Source organism: Ranitomeya imitator, chromosome 2 (genome assembly GCF_032444005.1).
Source record: "Ranitomeya imitator isolate aRanImi1 chromosome 2, aRanImi1.pri, whole genome shotgun sequence".
NCBI classification, from domain to species: Eukaryota; Metazoa; Chordata; class Amphibia; order Anura; family Dendrobatidae; genus Ranitomeya; species Ranitomeya imitator.
Genome location: NC_091283.1, coordinates 700,543,109 through 700,560,126, shown reverse-complemented (window position 1 = coordinate 700,560,126; position 17,018 = coordinate 700,543,109). Strand labels below are relative to the sequence as shown.

The 17,018-nt window shown below is 47.8% G+C and overlaps 1 protein-coding gene across 1 annotated transcript in view; it reads right to left on the bottom strand.

Moving 5' to 3' along the window:
• LOC138665537 (mannose-binding protein A-like) overlaps window positions 1–16,581 on the bottom strand; it is a 278,073-nt gene extending 261,492 nt beyond the window's left edge. The window contains exon 1 of the mRNA XM_069753118.1: window positions 16,223–16,581. Within this exon, the coding sequence (XP_069609219.1) occupies window positions 16,223–16,388 (166 nt within the window). The 5' untranslated portion in view covers window positions 16,389–16,581. The remainder of the gene's footprint in view (window positions 1–16,222) is intronic.
• Between the last annotated feature and the right edge of the window lie 437 nt (window positions 16,582–17,018).

Genomic DNA, 17,018 nt, shown 5'->3' with positions numbered 1-17,018 from the left:
AGGGGTTGCGGTCAGCAGAGCTCCCACATCCCAGAGCTTGTCCTGTGTCAGTTTAACTATCAGGTCGTGCCGGGTGCTCCTAACCACCAGGTCCATAACAGTACAGCTGGCCCAAAGTATTAATGCATCTCAATAGAGGGATAAGAGAAGTTCTGAGACCATTTTTTTTTCTTTGCACTGTGTTTTGTCTTTCTTTTCCCCTAAACCTTTGGGTGGTTCAGGACACAGGTGTAGATATGGACATTCAAGGTCTGTCCTCTTGTGTGGATCATCTCACTGCAAGGGTACAAAACATTCAGGATTTTGTGGTTCAGAATCCGATGTTAGAGCCTAGAATTCCTATTCCTGATTTGTTTTCTGGGGATAGATCTAGGTTCTTGAATTTCAAAAATAATTGTAAACTGTTTCTAGCTTTGAAACCCCGCTCCTCTGGTGACCCCGTCCAACAAGTAAAAATCATTATTTCTTTGTTGCGTGGTGACCCTCAAGACTGGGCATTTTCCCTTGCGCCAGGAGATCCTGTATTGCGTGATGTTGATGCGTTTTTTCTGGCGCTTGGATTGCTTTATGATGAACCAAATTCAGTGGATCAGGCAGAGAAAATCTTGCTGGCTTTGTGTCAGGGTCAGGATGAAGCGGAGGTGTACTGTCAGAAGTTTAGAAAGTGGTCTGTGCTTACTCAGTGGAATGAATGTGCCCTGGCAGGAATTTTCAGAAAGGGTCTTTCTGAAGCCCTTAAGGATATCATGGTGGGATTTCCCACGCCTGCTGGTCTGAATGAGTCTATGTCCTTGGCCATTCAGATCGATCGGCGCTTGCGTGAGCACAATGCTGTGCACCATTTGGCGGTATTCTCTGAGCATAGGCCTGAGCCTATGCAGTGTGATAGGACTTTGACCAGAGCTGAACGGCAAGAACACAGACGTCGGAATGGGCAGTGTTTTTACTGTGGTGAATCCACTCATGCTATCTCCAATTGTCCTAAGCGCACTAAGCGGTTCGCTAGGTCTGCCACCATTGGTACGGTACAGTCTAAATTTCTTTTGTCCGTTACTCTGATTTGCTCTCTGTCATCCTATTCTGTTATGGCATTTGTGGATTCAGGCGCTGCCCTGAATTTGATGGACTTGGAGTTTGCCAGGCGCTGTGGTTTTTTCTTGGAGCCCTTGCAGTATCCTATTCCATTGAGAGGAATTGATGCTACGCCTTTGGCCAAGAATAAACCTCAGTACTGGACTCAATTGACCATGTGCATGGCTCCTGCACATCAGGAGGATATTCGCTTTTTGGTGTTGCATAATCTGCATGATGTGGTCGTTTTGGGGTTGCCATGGCTACAGGTCCATAATCCAGTGTTGGATTGGAAATCTATGTCTGTGTCCGGCTGGGGTTGTCAGGGGGTACATGGTGATGTTCCATTGTTGTCAATTTCACCTTCCACTCCTTCTGAAGTCCCTGAGTTTTTATCAGATTACAGGGATGTATTTGAAGAGCCCAAATCCGGTGCCCTACCTCCTCATAAGGATTGCGATTGTGCTATTAATTTGATTCCTGGTAGTAAGTTTCCTAAGGGCCGACTGTTTAATTATCTGTGCCAGAGCATGCCGCTATGCGGAGTTATATAAAGGAGTCCTTGGAGAAGGGTCATATTCGCCCGTCGTCGTCACCATTGGGAGCAGGGTTCTTTTTTGTGGCCAAGAAGGATGGCTCTTTGAGACCTTGTATTGATTACCGCCTTCTTAATAAGATCACAGTCAAGTTTCAGTATCCTTTGCCGCTGCTCAGGGCCGTATTTAGAGTTTCTGCTGCCCTAGGCACTTTTCGTGCTGCCTCCCCCATTGGTGAGTATGACTAATGCAGACACTATCGGCAGTGACTTAGGCTACTTTCACATCAGCGAATTTTGACATTTGCGGCAAATCTAGCAGTTTTTCCGCATCCGTAATGGATCACTTATGGCAACACTGTGTTTGGCCTCATTCATTCCCTATGGGACTTGCGGCACTTGCGGTTTTTTCTGCGATCTGGCAAATGCGTTACTTGCAGCAACAGGAAAAAAATGCTGCTAGCAGTGTTTTTTTTTTGTCTCACCTCAAGTGCCGCACATGTCCGCAAGTCCCATAGGGAATGAATGAGGCCGAAAGCAGAGTTGCCGGCCTGTAAGTGATATGTTACACGACAGAGGCGGAAAAACTGCAGTATCTGCCGCGAATGGAGAAAATCGCTGATGTGAAAGTAGCCTTAGCAAACCTTTCCATTAGTTGTCATGTGAGAATCTGGTGGATCTCATACACAGTACATGGTCAGTTGATTCTGCCACGGTTGCAAGGTTTGGCTGACAGGTTTTTAAGGGGAACCTGTCAGTCGATTCATATTAACAAAACCACGGGCAGCATCACTCAGACTGCAAACAGGGAAGTTTATCTCTGCACTGCTGGGACGTTTCAGAGAGAACAGTTTGAAGAGCTGGATGGGTAATTTAGTGAGAGAACTGACTAATCTGTGGGCTTCTCACTCCATGTCTGTGGGCTTCTCACTCCATATCTCTAGATCAGGGGTGGGCAATTTATTTTCCCGAGGGGCCAGATGAAAGACCATGACTGTTGTGGAGGCCAAACCAATAGCATGAAAATAATTCTACTCAATATTAATTAATATTAATTGTATCACTTAATATTGAGCAGAATTAAGTATGCTGACAACCCCTATATATCTTTAAACCCCCCACAGCCCCTTAAATACAGCATGAGCCCCACACAGCCTCCCCATATACAGCATGAGACCAGCCTCTCATCTCCTCTCCTCAGCAGCCTCCCCTCTCCTCACCAGCCTCTCACATCCTCCCATCACCAGCCTCCCCTCTCCTCTCAGCAGCCTCCCCTCACCAGCCTCTCATCTCCTCTCCTCAGCAGCCTCCCCTTACCAGCCTCTCATCTCCTCTCCCCAGCAGCCTCCCCTCACCAGTCTCTCATCGCCTCCCCTCACCAGCCTCTCATGTCCTCTCCTCAGCAGCCTCCCCTCACCAGCCTCTCATGTCCTCTCCTCAGCAGCCTCCCCTCACCAGCCTCTCATCTCCTCTCCATTCTAGCCCCTCCTCTCCTTTCCAGCCTCTCCAGCCTCTCCTCTCTTTTCCAGCCTCTCATCTCCTCTCCAGCCTCTCATCTCCTCTCCTTTCCAGCCTCTCATCTCCTTTCCAGCCTCTCCTCTCCTTTCCAGCCTCTCATCTCCTTTCCAGCCTCTCATCTCCTTTCCAGCCTCTCCTCTCCTTTCCAGCCTCTCATCTCCTTTCCAGCCTCTCATCTCCTTTCCAGCCTCTCATCGCCTCTCCAGCCTCTCATCTCCTCTCCTTTCCAGCCTCTCATCTCCTTTCCAGCCTCTCCTCTCCTTTCCAGCCTCTCCTCTCCTTTCCAGCCTCTCCTCTCCCGCCTCTCCTTTCCAGCCTCTCCTCTCCTTTCCCTTCTCTCCTTTCCAGCCTCTCCTCTCCAGCCTCTCCTCTCCTTTCCAGCCTCTCATCTCCTCTCCAGCCTCTCATCTCCTCTCCTTTCCAGCCTCTCCTCTCCTTTCCAGCCTCTCCTCTCCCTTCCAGCCTCTCCTCTCCCTTCCAGCCTCTCCTCTCCGTTCCAGCTTCTCCTCTCCAGCCTCTCATCTCCTCTCCTTTCCAGCCTCTCATCTCTTTTCCAGCCTCTCATCTCCTCTCCTTACCAGCATCTCATCTCCTCTCCTTACCAGCCTCTCATCGCCTCTCCTCTCCAGCCTCTCCTCTCCTTTCCAGCCTCTCCTCTCCAGCCTCTCCTCTCCAGCCTCTCCTCTCCAGCCTCTCCTCTCCTTTCCAGCATCTCCTATCCAGCCTCTCCTCTCCTTACCAGCTTCTCCTCTCCAGCCTCTCATGTCCTTTCCAGCTTCTCCTATCCAGCCTCTCCTCTCCTTTCCAGCCTCTCCTCTCCAGCCTCTCCTCTCCTTTCCAGATTCTCCTTTCCAGCCTCTCCTCCAGCCTCTCCTCTCCTTTCCAGCCTCTCCTCTCCTTTCCAGCTTCTCCTCTCCAGCCTCTCCTCTCCTTTCCAGCTTCTCCTCTCCAGCCTCTCATCTCCTTTCCAGCTTCTCCTCTCCTTTCCAGCCTCTCCTCTCCAGCCTCTCCTCTCCAGCCTCTCCTCTCCTCTCCAGCCTCTCCTTTGCAGCTTGGATCTCATACACAGTACATGGTCAGTTGATTCTGCCACGGTTGCAAGGTTTGGCTGACAGGTTTTTAAGGGGAACCTGTCAGTCGATTCATATTAACAAAACCACGGGCAGCATCACTCAGACTGCAAACAGGGAAGTTTATCTCTGCACTGCTGGGACATTTCAGAGAGAACAGTTTGAAGAGCTGGATGGGTAATTTAGTGAGAGAACTGACTAATCTGTGGGCTTCTCACTCCATGTCTGTGGGCTTCTCACTCCATATCTCTAGATCAGGGGTGGGCAATTTATTTTCCCGAGGGGCCAGATGAAAGACCATGACTGTTGTGGAGGCCAAACCAATAGCATGAAAATAATTCTACTCAATATTAATTAATATTAATTGTATCACTTAATATTGAGCAGAATTAAGTATGCTGACACCCCCTATATATCTTTAAACCCCCCACAGCCCCTTAAATACAGCATGAGCCCCACACAGCCTCCCCATATACAGCATGAGACCAGCCTCTCATCTCCTCCCCTCAGCAGCCTCCCCTCTCCTCACCAGCCTCTCACATCCTCCCATCACCAGCCTCCCCTCTCCTCTCAGCAGCCTCCCCTCACCAGCCTCTCATCTCCTCTCCTCAGCAGCCTCCCCTTACCAGCCTCTCATCTCCTCTCCCCAGCAGCCTCCCCTCACCAGCCTCTCATCGCCTCCCCTCACCAGCCTCTCATGTCCTCTCCTCAGCAGCCTCCCCTCACCAGCCTCTCATCTCTTCTCCATTCTAGCCCCTCCTCTCCTTTCCAGCCTCTCCAGCCTCTCCTCTCCTTTCCAGCCTCTCATCTCCTCTCCAGCCTCTCATCTCCTCTCCTTTCCAGCCTCTCATCTCCTTTCCAGCCTCTCCTCTCCTTTCCAGCCTCTCCTCTCCTTTCCAGCCTCTCCTCTCCAGCCTCTCCTTTCCAGCCTCTCCTCTCCTTTCCCTTCTCTCCTTTCCAGCCTCTCCTCTCCAGCCTCTCCTCTCCTTTCCAGCCTCTCATCTCCTCTCCAGCCTCTCATCTCCTCTCCTGCCTCTCATCTCCTCTCCTTTCCAGCCTCTCGCCTCCTTTCCAGCCTCTCCTCTCCCTTCCAGCCTCTCCTCTCCTCTCCAGCCTCTCATCTCCTCTCCTTTCCAGCCTCTCATCTCCTTTCCAGCCTCTCATCTCCTCTCCTTTCCAGCCTCTCATCTCCTCTCCTTACCAGCCTCTCATCTCCTCTCCTTACCAGCCTCTCATCTCCTCTCCTTACCAGCCTCTCATCGCCTCTCCTCTCCAGCCTCTCCTCTCCTTTCTAGCCTCTCCTCTCCAGCCTCTCCTCTCCTTTCCAGCCTCTCCTCTCCTTTCCAGCTTCTCCTCTCCAGCCTCTCATCTCCTTTCCAGCTTCTCCTCTCCAGCCTCTCCTCTCCTTTCCAGCCTCTCCTCTCCAGCCTCTCCTTTCCAGCCTCTCCTCTCCTTTCCCTTCTCTCCTTTCCAGCCTCTCCTCTCCAGCCTCTCCTCTCCTTTCCAGCCTCTCATCTCCTCTCCAGCCTCTCATCTCCTCTCCAGCCTCTCATCTCCTCTCCAGCCTCTCATCTCCTCTCCTTTCCAGCCTCTCCTCTCCCTTCCAGCCTCTCCTCTCCCTTCCAGCCTCTCCTCTCCTTTCCAGCTTCTCCTCTCCAGCCTCTCATCTCCTCTCCTTTCCAGCCTCTCATCTCCTTTCCAGCCTCTCATCTCCTCTCCTTAAAAGCATCTCATCTCCTATCCTTACCAGCCTCTCATCGCCTCTCCTCTCCAGCCTCTCCTCTCCTTTCCAGCCTCTCCTCTCCAGCCTCTCCTCTCCAGCCTCTCCTCTCCAGCATCTCCTCTCCAGCCTCTCCTCTCCTTCCTAGCTTCTCCTCTCCAGCCTCTCATGTCCTTTCCAGCTTCTCCTCTCCAGCCTCTCCTCTCCTTTCCAGCCTCTCCTCTCCAGCCTCTCCTCTCCTTTCCAGATTCTCCTTTCCAGCCTCTCCTCCAGCCTCTCCTCTCCTTTCCAGCCTCCTCTCTCCTTTCCAGCTTCTCCTCTCCAGCCTCTCCTCTCCTTTCCAGCTTCTCCTCTCCAGCCTCTCATCTCCTTTCCAGCTTCTCCTCTCCTTTCCAGCCTCTCCTCTCCATCGTCTCCTCTCCAGCCTCTCCTCTCCAGCCTCTCCTCTCCAGCCTCTCCTTTGCAGCTTCTCCTCTTTAGCCAATCATCTCCTCTCCAGCCTCTCATCTCCTTTCCAGCCTCTCATCTCCTCTCCTTTCCAGCCTCTCATCTCCTCTCCTTACCAGCCTCTCATCTCCTCTCCTTACCAGCCTCTCATCTCCTCTCCTTACCAGCCTCTCATCGCCTCTCCTCTCCAGCCTCTCCTCTCCTTTCCAGCCTCTCCTCTCCAGCCTCTCCTCTCCTTTCCAGCCTCTCCTCTCCTTTCCAGCTTCTCCTCTCCAGCCTCTCATCTCCTTTCCAGCTTCTCCTCTCCAGCCTCTCCTCTCCTTTCCAGCCTCTCCTCTCCAGCCTCTCCTCTCCTTTCCAGCCTCTTCTCTCCTTTCCAGCCTCTCCTCTCCAGCTTCTCCTCTCCAGCCTCTCCTCTCCTTTCCAGCCTCTCCTCTCCAGCCTCTCCTCTCCTTTCTAGCCTCTCCTCTCCTTTCCAGCTTCTCCTCTTCAGCCTCTCATCTCCTTTCCAGCTTCTCCTCTCCAGCCTCTCCTCTCCTTTCCAGCCTCTCCTCTCCTTTCCAGCCTCTCCTCTCCTTTCCAGCTTCTCCTCTCCAGCCTCTCCTCTCCTTTCCAGCTTCTCCTCTCCAGCCTCTCATCTCCTCTCTTTTAAAAGCCTCCCCTCTCCTTTCCAGCCTCTCCTCTCCAGCCTCTCCTCTCCTTTCCAGTTTCTCCTCTCCAGCCTCTCCTCTCCTTTCCAGCTTCTCCTCTCCAGCCTCTTATCTCCTCTCCTTTCCAGCCTCTCCTTTCCAGCCTCTCCTTTCCAGCCTCTCCTCTCATTTCCAGCCTCTCCTCTCCTTCCCAGCCTCTCATCTCCTCTCCTTACCAGCCCCTCATCTCCTCTCCTTACCAGCCTCTCATTGCCTCTCCTCTCCTTTCCAGCCTCTCCTCTCCTTTCCAGCTTCTCCTCTCCAGCCTCTCATCTCCTTTCCAGCTTCTCCTCTCCAGCCTCTCCTCTCCTTTCCAGCCTCTCCTCTCCTTTCCAGCTTCTCCTCTCCAGCCTCTCCTCTCCTTTCCAGCTTCTCCTCTCCAGCCTCTCATCTCCTCTCTTTTAAAAGCCTCCCCTCTCCTTTCCAGCCTCTCCTCTCCAGCCTCTCCTCTCCTTTCCAGTTTCTCCTCTCCATCCTCTCCTCTCCTTTCCAGCTTCTCCTCTCCAGCCTCTTATCTCCTCTCCTTTCCAGCCTCTCCTTTCCAGCCTCTCCTTTCCAGCCTCTCCTCTCATTTCCAGCCTCTCCTCTCCTTACCAGCCTCTCATCTCCTCTCCTTACCAGCCCCTCATCTCCCCTCCTTACCAGCCTCTCATTGCCTCTCCTCTCTTTTCCAGCCTCTCCTCTCCTTTCCAGCCTCTCCTCTCCAGCCTCTCCTTTCCAGCCTCTCCTCTCCTGCCTCTCATTTCCTCTCCTTACCAGCCTCTCATCTCCTCTCCTTTCCAGCCTCTCCTCTCCTGTCCAGCCTCTCCTCTCCTGCCTCTCATCTCCTTACCAGCCTCTCATCCCCTCTCCTTACCAGCCTCTCATCTCCTCTCCAGCCTCTCCTCTCCTGCCTCTCATCTCCTTTCCAACCTATCCTCTCCTTACCAACCTCTCATCTCCTCTCCTTTCCAGCCTCTCCTCTCCTTTCCAGCCTCTCCTCTCCTTACCAGCCTCTCATCCCCTCCCCTTAGCAGCCTCCCCTCTCCTCACTCACATCAGCAGATTCCCGTCTCTTCTCTCACCTCACTCCTCTCTGCAATCCTCACACACTGCCCGCCTCCTCTCACTTCAGTATCTTCTCCCACAAACATTACCTGCTTCTCTGCAGTCTGCTCCAGTGCACTTTACAGTAAGAAGAGCGCGCAGCGTGCCACATGACCGGCGTCAGGAGGAACATGATGCACTTGGGCTGCTGCTGCTTAAAGGTACAGCACCCATTTCTGCCCCATACAGTAGTCAGGGCAGCGATGCCCTGATGGCGGTCTTGCGCCCGAGACCCCCTCCCCCCCCCCGCAGCAGCTGGGACTGAGGTGGGTGGGCGGGGGACCCCCGGACTTAAAAAAAAAAATATATATATATATATTTTTTTTTAAACTTGCTCAGGTGCCGCCCCCCTGCATTGTCCCCGCCCTAGGCACGTGCCCTCAAGTGCCTAGTGGCAAATACGGCCCTGCCGCTGCTGTCTGATTTGTTTTATCGGATTAAGGGGGCTAGTTGGTTCACCAAGATAGATCTTCGAGGGGCGTATAATCTTGTGCGAATTAAACAGGGCGATGAATGGAGAACAGCATTTAATACGCCCGAGGGCCATTTTGAGTACCTGGTTATGCCATTCGGGCTTTCTAATGCTCCATCTGTGTTTCAGTCCTTTATGCATGACATCTTCCGAGAGTACCTGGATAGATTCATGATTGTATATTTGGATGACATTTTGGTCTTTTCGGATGATTGGGAGTCTCATGTGAGGCAGGTCAGAATGGTGTTCCAGGTCCTTCGTGCGAATTCCTTGTTTGTGAAGGGGTCAAAGTGTCTCTTTGGAATTCAGAAGGTTTCATTTTTGGGTTTCATTTTTTCCCCTTCTACTATCGAGATGGACCCTGTGAAAGTTCAGGCCATTTATGATTGGACTCAGCCGACATCTGTGAAGAGCCTGCAGAAGTTCCTGGGCTTTGCTAATTTTTACCGTCGCTTCATCGCTAATTTTTCTAGTATTGCTAAACCGTTGACTGATTTGACCAAGAAAGGTGCTGATGTGGTCAATTGGTCCTCTGCGGCGGTAGAGGCTTTTCAGGAGTTGAAGCGTCGTTTTTCTTCTGCCCCTGTGTTGTGCCAGCCAGATGTTTCGCTCCCGTTTCAGGTCGAGTTTGATGCTTCTGAGATTGGAGCAGGGGCTGTTTTGTCGCAGAGAAGTTCTGATGGTTCGGTGATGAAACCATGTGCCTTCTTTTCTAGAAAATTCTCGCCTGCTGAGCGCAATTATGATGTTGGCAATCGAGAATTGTTGGCCATGAAGTGGGCATTCGAGGAGTGGCGACATTGGCTTGAAGGAGCTAAACATCGCGTGGTGGTCTTGACGGATCACAAGAATTTGACTTATCTCGAGTCTGCCAAACGGTTGAATCCTAGACAGGCTCGATGGTCGCTCTTTTTCTCCCGTTTTGATTTTGTGGTTTCATACCTTCCGGGATCTAAGAATGTGAAGGCTGATGCCCTGTCAAGGAGTTTTGTGCCTGACTCTCCGGGTGTTCCGGAGCCGGCGGGTATTCTTAAAGAGGGTGTAATTTTGTCTGCCATCTCCCCTGATTTGCGGCGCGTGCTGCAGAAGTTTCAGGCTGATAGACCTGATCGTTGTCCAACGGAGAAACTGTTTGTCCCTGATAGATGGACTAGTAGAGTTATCTCTGAGGTTCATTGTTCGGTGTTGGCTGGTCATCCTGGAATCTTTGGTAACACAGATTTGGTGGCTAGATCCTTTTGGTGGCCTTCTTTATCACGGGATGTGCGTTCTTTTGTGCAGTCCTGTGGGACTTGTGCTCGGGCTAAGCCCTGCTGTTCTCGTGCCAGTGGGTTGCTTTTGCCCTTGCCAGTCCCGAAGAGGCCCTGGATGCATACTTCCATGGATTTTATTTCTGAACTCCCTGTTTCTCAAAGGATGTCGGTCATTTGGGTGGTTTGTGATCGCTTCTCTAAGATGGTCCATTTGGTACCCTTGTCTAAATTGCCTTCCTCCTCTGATTTGGTGCCATTGTTTTTCCAGCATGTGGTTCGTTTGCATGGCATTCCGGAGAACATCGTCTCGGACAGAGGTTCCCAGTTTGTTTCGAGGTTTTGGCGGTCCTTTTGTGCTAAGATGGGCATTGATTTGTCTTTTTATTCGGCTTTCCATCCTCAGACTAATGGCCAAACCGAATGAACTAATCAGACTTTGGAAACATATCTGAGATGCTTTGTTTCTGCTGATCAGGATGATTGGGTGTCCTTCTTGCCTTTGGCTGAGTTCGCCCTTAATAATCGGGTCAGCTCGGCTACTTTGGTTTCACCGTTTTTCTGTAATTCTGGTTTTCATCCTCGTTTCTCTTCAGGTCAGGTTGAGCCTTCGGACTGTCCTGGTGTGGATACTGTGGTGGACAGGTTGCAGCAGATTTGGACTCATGTGGTGGACAATTTGACATTGTCCCAGGAGAAGGCTCAACGTTTCGCTAACCGCCGGCGCTGTGTTGGTCCCCGACTTCGTGTTGGGGATTTGGTTTGGTTGTCATCTCGTCATGTTCCTATGAAGGTTTCCTCTCCTAAGTTTAAGCCTCGTTTCATTGGGCCATATAAGATTTCTGAAGTTCTTAATCCTGTGTCATTTCGTTTGGACCTTCCAGCTTCTTTTGCCATCCATAATGTGTTCCATAGGTCGTTGTTGCGGAGATGCGTGGCGCCTATGGTTCCCTCCATTGATCCTCCTGTCTCGGTGTTGGTCGAGGGGGAGTTGGAATATGTAGTGGAGAAGATTTTGGATTCTCGTATTTCGAGACGGAAACTCCAGTACCTGGTTAAGTGGAAGGGTTATGGTCAGGAAGATAATTCCTGGGTTTTTGCCTCTGATGTTCATGCTGCTGATCTAGTTCCTGCCTTTCATTTGGCTCATCCTGATCGGCCTGGGGGCTCTGGTGAGGGTTCGGTGACCCCTCCTCAAGGGGGGGTACTGTTGTGAATTTTGTTGTCGAACTCCCTCCTGTGGTCGTGAATGGTACTTCGGCGAGTTCTGTCTATGGACTCCCTCTGGTGGCTGTGAGTGGAGCTGCTGCTTCTGAGGTTCCTTACACAGGTGACGTGGTTTATCCTTTGGTTGGCTGCTCTATTTAACTCCACTCAGATCATTACTCCATGCCAGCTGTCAATGTTCCTGCATTGGTTCAGTTCGCTCTTGGATCTTTCTGGTGACCTGTCTGCTCCAGCAGAAGCTAAGTCCCTGATAGTTATTATTTGTTCATTGTTTTCTTGTCCAGCTGGATATCATGATTTTGCCTTGCTAGCTGGAAGCTCTGGGATGCAGAGTGGCATCTCCGCACCGTTAGTCGGTGCGGAGGTCTTTTTGCACACTCTGCATGGTCTTTTGTAGTTTTTTTGTGCTGACCGCAAAGATACCTTTCCTATCCTCTGTCTGTTAAATAAGTCTGGCCTCCCTTTGCTAAAATCTGTTTCATTTCTGTGTTTGTGACTTCATCTTAACTCACAGTCAATATATGTGGGGGGCTTCCTTTACCTTTGGGGAATTTCTCTGAGGCAGGTAGGCTTTATTTTCTTTCTCTAGGGCTAGCTAGCTCTTAGGCTGTGAAAAGGCGTCTAGGGAGTGTCAGGAACGCTCCACGGCTATTTCTAGTTGTTGTGATAGGATTAGGGGTTGCGGTCAGCAGAGCTCCCACATCCCAGAGCTTGTCCTGTGTCAGTTTAACTATCAGGTCGTGCCGGGTGCTCCTAACCACCAGGTCCATAACACTGTCCTTAACAATCTCCTACACTGATGAATTGGTATCCAATATAGGCAAAAAGGTGCAATAGTGCAAATTCCTATGAAGAGTGTATTTACGCTGCCATAACCAAAAACAAAGACAGTAGTTCAATATTAGAACCGGGTATACATCCCAGCAAAAGGACAAATAAATCAAGATGTAATCATATACGTATGAGAGTACACATTACCAAAATGAGTTCCTAATGAATATGCTCATGATCAATCATACGGCTGAGGAGTTTTGAGATGGAATGAAAGGGAACCAGCTCCCATGCGGCCCACCCGACGCGTATCGTCACCTAAGTGACTTCATCAGGGATAAGAGTAGTGTAGTGGCTAGTGGACCCCAGTTTATATAACACTTACTAATTATAGGATGTGATCCAGCTGCAGTGAGGATCCAGCTGAAGTACAAACGCCGGCATATTGCCTTCATTGTTCAGTGTCCCGGAAGTTGCCACTGTGCATAATCAATAGTTCCCTAGGAGATGCAGCAACGCTACCCACCAATGCGCAGGCGCAGCCATCATGGCAGTCCCCGGTATAAGGGTACCACTAAGTGCGTGCCTAATGTGACCGATGCGCATGTCAGGAAGGTGCACCGCCGCATCAGGCCCAATCACGCAGGCGCAACACTGCCACTCTATGCAAGGCCCAGCGTTTGCCACCGCGCATGCCCAGATGTCCCGGAAATTGCCACTGTGCATGATCAATAGTTCCCTAGGAAACGCAGCAACACTACCTACCAATGCGCAGGCGCAGCCATCATGGCAGTCACCGACATTAGGGGTACTACTAAGTGCGTACATAATGTGACCGATGCGCATGTCAGGAAGGTGCACCGCCGCGACAGGTCCAATCACGCAGGCGCAACACCCCCACTCTATTCAAGGCCCAGAGTTTGCCACCGTGCATGCCCAGACGTTCTCACAGAGACACAGCAATGCCAGTCGTCAATGCACAGGCGCAACCTTCCCAGCGACCACCGGTACAACAACGCCGCTGGCCGTGCATACAGTACAACCAATGTGCCCATCAAAGAGGCACATAACAACACCGGACGTAGCTGCGCAAACACGATATTGTAAGGGCAAAAACCCAAACTCTAGTTGATCCCAAAATCCCCATTGGGGACGTAATGACGTCACCCCATAATACACAGGCGAAGCCTTCTTTAGCAACCATCAGAAGATACCCAATGATATCAAAACTCACTTATACCCAATAATATAGGCACAGTGATATCCCATCATGCAGAGGGCAAAAGAATCCCCTCTGTAGCTAATCCAAGGGTCATTATAATAAAGGTCTCTCTAGAGTGAGCCATTATACCTACAGCAGCCCTATTCCCAAATAGTCATACCAATTACATTGTGGCTCAAAGTTGGTACAAAAATAATAATATTTTTATTTTTAATATATCATATAGACACAGAAGGAAGAAAAAGGCCCCCTATATTGGATACCAATCTCAAAGTTAACCACTTAACCAAGGGCCCCTATGAAGAGGCAGTTTATTTGTAAAAGTCCAAAGCAGTTGAAGGCATACTAAAGTTGCTTATAAAAGCCAGTGAAGAGAAGCTCTTCGTTTAGTCCAACTGGTGTAAGACTCTGTAATTTGTAAATCCACTTTGATTCACATCTTAGTAGTTGGTTGGTTATGTTGCCTCCTCTGATAGTGACATTGATACTTTCCAATCCCATAACTCTCAAGCCTCTAGTGCTGCTGCCACGTGCTTCCAAAAAATGTGTCGCCACTGAGGTCATCTTCTTTCCTTTTTCACGGTCCTGTTTGGCCATGTTAATCTTGGAAATGTGTTGTTGACACCTTCTCCTCAATTCTTGAGACGTTTGGCCCACATAAAGCTTGGGACAGTCACATAACATCACATAGATTAGGTTTATTGACCTGCAGTTGAAATAAGATTCACACTACAAAGCACACAACATGTTCACACTCCGGGCCAGAAGGGTGGAGCTCTGAACCTGGTTTTCAAGGGAACTTCCCCATATACATAGTTTAGCTTGGAGGGAAGGAAGTCGGTCTGTCAGAGGGACAGAGCAGAGTGAGTGAGTAGGAGGAGAGAGATAAGGCCTGACAGTAGACTGGAGCAGTCTGAGGCCGGAAGGAGAGTTGCAGAAAGCCAGAGAGTAGCTTGTCATGGAACTTCAGCTGAGACAGAGCTGGAATGATAGGAGAATAGCTGAACAGATGTGGAGGTCTGCAGCTCCAGGCAGAAAGAGGAAAGAAGAGAGACATGTGAGGGGATGTGCAGCCAGAGGTGCTGCAGCTCCTGAACAGGGAGACAGAGAAGGAAGAACAGCGTATAGTGAGTGCAGGAGAGCGAAGTGCAGGAGAGTGACACCAGGGGAGGACAGCAGTGTATGGGCTATCTTCCTGTGGAGTGCAGATTCCCGATAGCCGGAAGACCAAGGTTGTGCCAGACTCTAAGAGGCACAGCAGAAATCGGCAGGACAGCTGGATTATTACATGTTACCTGTCCACCCTAATACCCAGGAGACACAGTGACACATAGAGCCCGGGTCGTGATAGAGACCCTTGGTAAAATAAAACAAATTGGAGCTGAAGTAAATTTTTTGTGAAAAAAAGTTAAATGTTCATTTTTATTTAAACATTCCAAAAATTCCTGTGAAGCACCAGAAGGGTTAATCAACTTCTTGAATGTGGTTTTGAGCACCTTGAGGGGTGCAGTTTTTAGAATAGTGTCACACTTGGGTATTTTCTATCATATAGACCCCTCAAAATGACTTCAAATGAGATGTGGTCCCTAAAAAAAAAATGGTGTTGTAAAAATGAGAAATTGCTGGTCAACTTTTAACCCTTATAACTCCCTAACAAAAAAAATGTTGGTTCCAAAATTGTGCTGATGTAAAGTAAACATGTGGGAAATGTTACTTATTAAGTATTTTGTGTGATATATCTCTGTGATTTAATTGCATAAAAATTCAAAGTTGGAAAATTGCGAAATTTTCATAATTTTCGCCAAATTTCCGTTTTTTTCACAAACAAACGCAGGTACTATCAAAGAATTTTTACCACTATCATGAAGTACAATACTATCATGAAGTACAATATGTCCCAAGAAAACAATGTCAGAATCACTGGGATCTGTTGAAGCGTTCCAGAGTTATAGCCTCATAAAGGGACAGTGGTCAGAATTGTAAAAATTGGCCCGGTCATTAACGTGCAAACCACCCTCGGGGCTTAAGGGGTTAAAACACCCTTCTTTTTACATTTTTTTTTAAAAAAGGTCTAAAAAAGTAATATGAAATATATTTAGTATCTGCATGTCCATAAAACTTCAGTCTATTCTAAACTGGAAAACTTCTAAATAACAAAATGCCAGATTCATAGGTTTTCTGTGACTATTGTACTCGAAAACAAAAGCAAAAAAAGTGATCCATATGTCACTTGTACTCCAAAAAGATATATATGAAAAATACCAGTTGGCAAGCAAAAAAGCAAATCATAACAGAGCACCACGTACAGTAACATATAAAAATTCAAAATTTCAGAAAACAAATATTTTTTTTGATAATTTTTTACCACTATTACAATACAAAAAATATACAGGTTTGGTATCACCGTAATTGCATTGACCTGAAGAATCACATTGTTAGGTCATTTTTACTACACGTTGAACATCTTGAAAACTGAACCTGAAAAACTATGACAATTACAGTTAATCCACAATTTTACCCCATTCAATCTTTTTTATTTTTGTTTTTCAGAACATGAAATGATAAAATGAATGGTGTCATTCAAAGCTACCACTCGTCCTGCAAAAAACGAACCTTCATATCACTATGGAGATCGAAAAATGAAAATACTTATGACTGAAGAAGGGAAGTGAAAAAACATAATGGAAAAATCGGTCCTGATTGGTTAAACAAATGCGTGAAAGAAAACTGTTTATTCTACATTTTTACTAAATCTTATACAGAGAAACTATGAAAGTAGAGAAACTACTTTTTCAACAGCACCTGTAAAAACTGACCAATCTTACCAATCAACATTCAAAATATAATTAAAATAATATATATTATTTGTTTCCTATCTGTTTCGCAAATGAAATTTATGACAGATGTATTTTAATGATTTATACAATTCGATTCCCAGCAGCTATTAAAGTATGTTTTTTTCTGAAATGAAGCAGAATTTCACAGTCAAATAACACGGCTGAGATAATGCAGCCAGCGCCTGATACATGCTGTCCATGAATTGGGCAGTATGTATCTACTGTCAGGTTCACTTTAAGTATTCAACTAGAAGAGATAGAGAAGGTGAGGCACCATTTGAAATGTTTTTTTCTCTAGATTTCTTACCCTGATCTCCTTTTAATCCATGGATGCCGTCTCTTCCATCTCGTCCATTGAGACCTGGTAGTCCTTGTATTACAGAGCACACAGGTGATGTGTCCGACCGAGAACCACTGAATAACATTATACATATTGCAGCTACGAAGCTTATGTTCTGGCCAGGGAAAACCATGCCTTATCTAGATAAAAATAAACCTATTTAAGTAATTTTAGGATATTTTTATATTATTGTGGCTTTTACATAAAATCAAGTAAAGTATATCCAATATAGCTTCAGTTACTTTACACAATCTGACCTAAAATACTTTAAAAATCAATATTGTACAAATTTTTAACTAACTGCGTGAACTGCAACAAAGCCAAATGTTACAAGTAAAATGACAATTGCTTTTTATACAGCAGTTAATCGATTACTTTGAGGCACTATGGTGAACTTTGAGCTGGGAAGGTCAAAAGAAGAATTTTGTTTTTACTTTTTAGCAAAAACTTGTTAATCTTTGATAAAAATTCACATAATTTTAAGGTCATATTGTTCACTAAATGTGCTGAAAGTCATAGAAAGGTAAGTATGACAATTTATGTGATATTAATTACAAAACATGTCAAGCAAAATAAATCTAAAAATGAACTAGACTTTTCATGAAAAACTGATAATAGTTAATGTAATTGATCCACTGCAAATCGACTTCCAGAAGAATTTCATGAAAATCGCAGGTTTTGGCATTTGAATACCGTATATACTCGAGTATAAGCCGAGATTTTCAGCCCAAAATTTTGGGCTGAAAGTGCCCCTCTCGGCTTA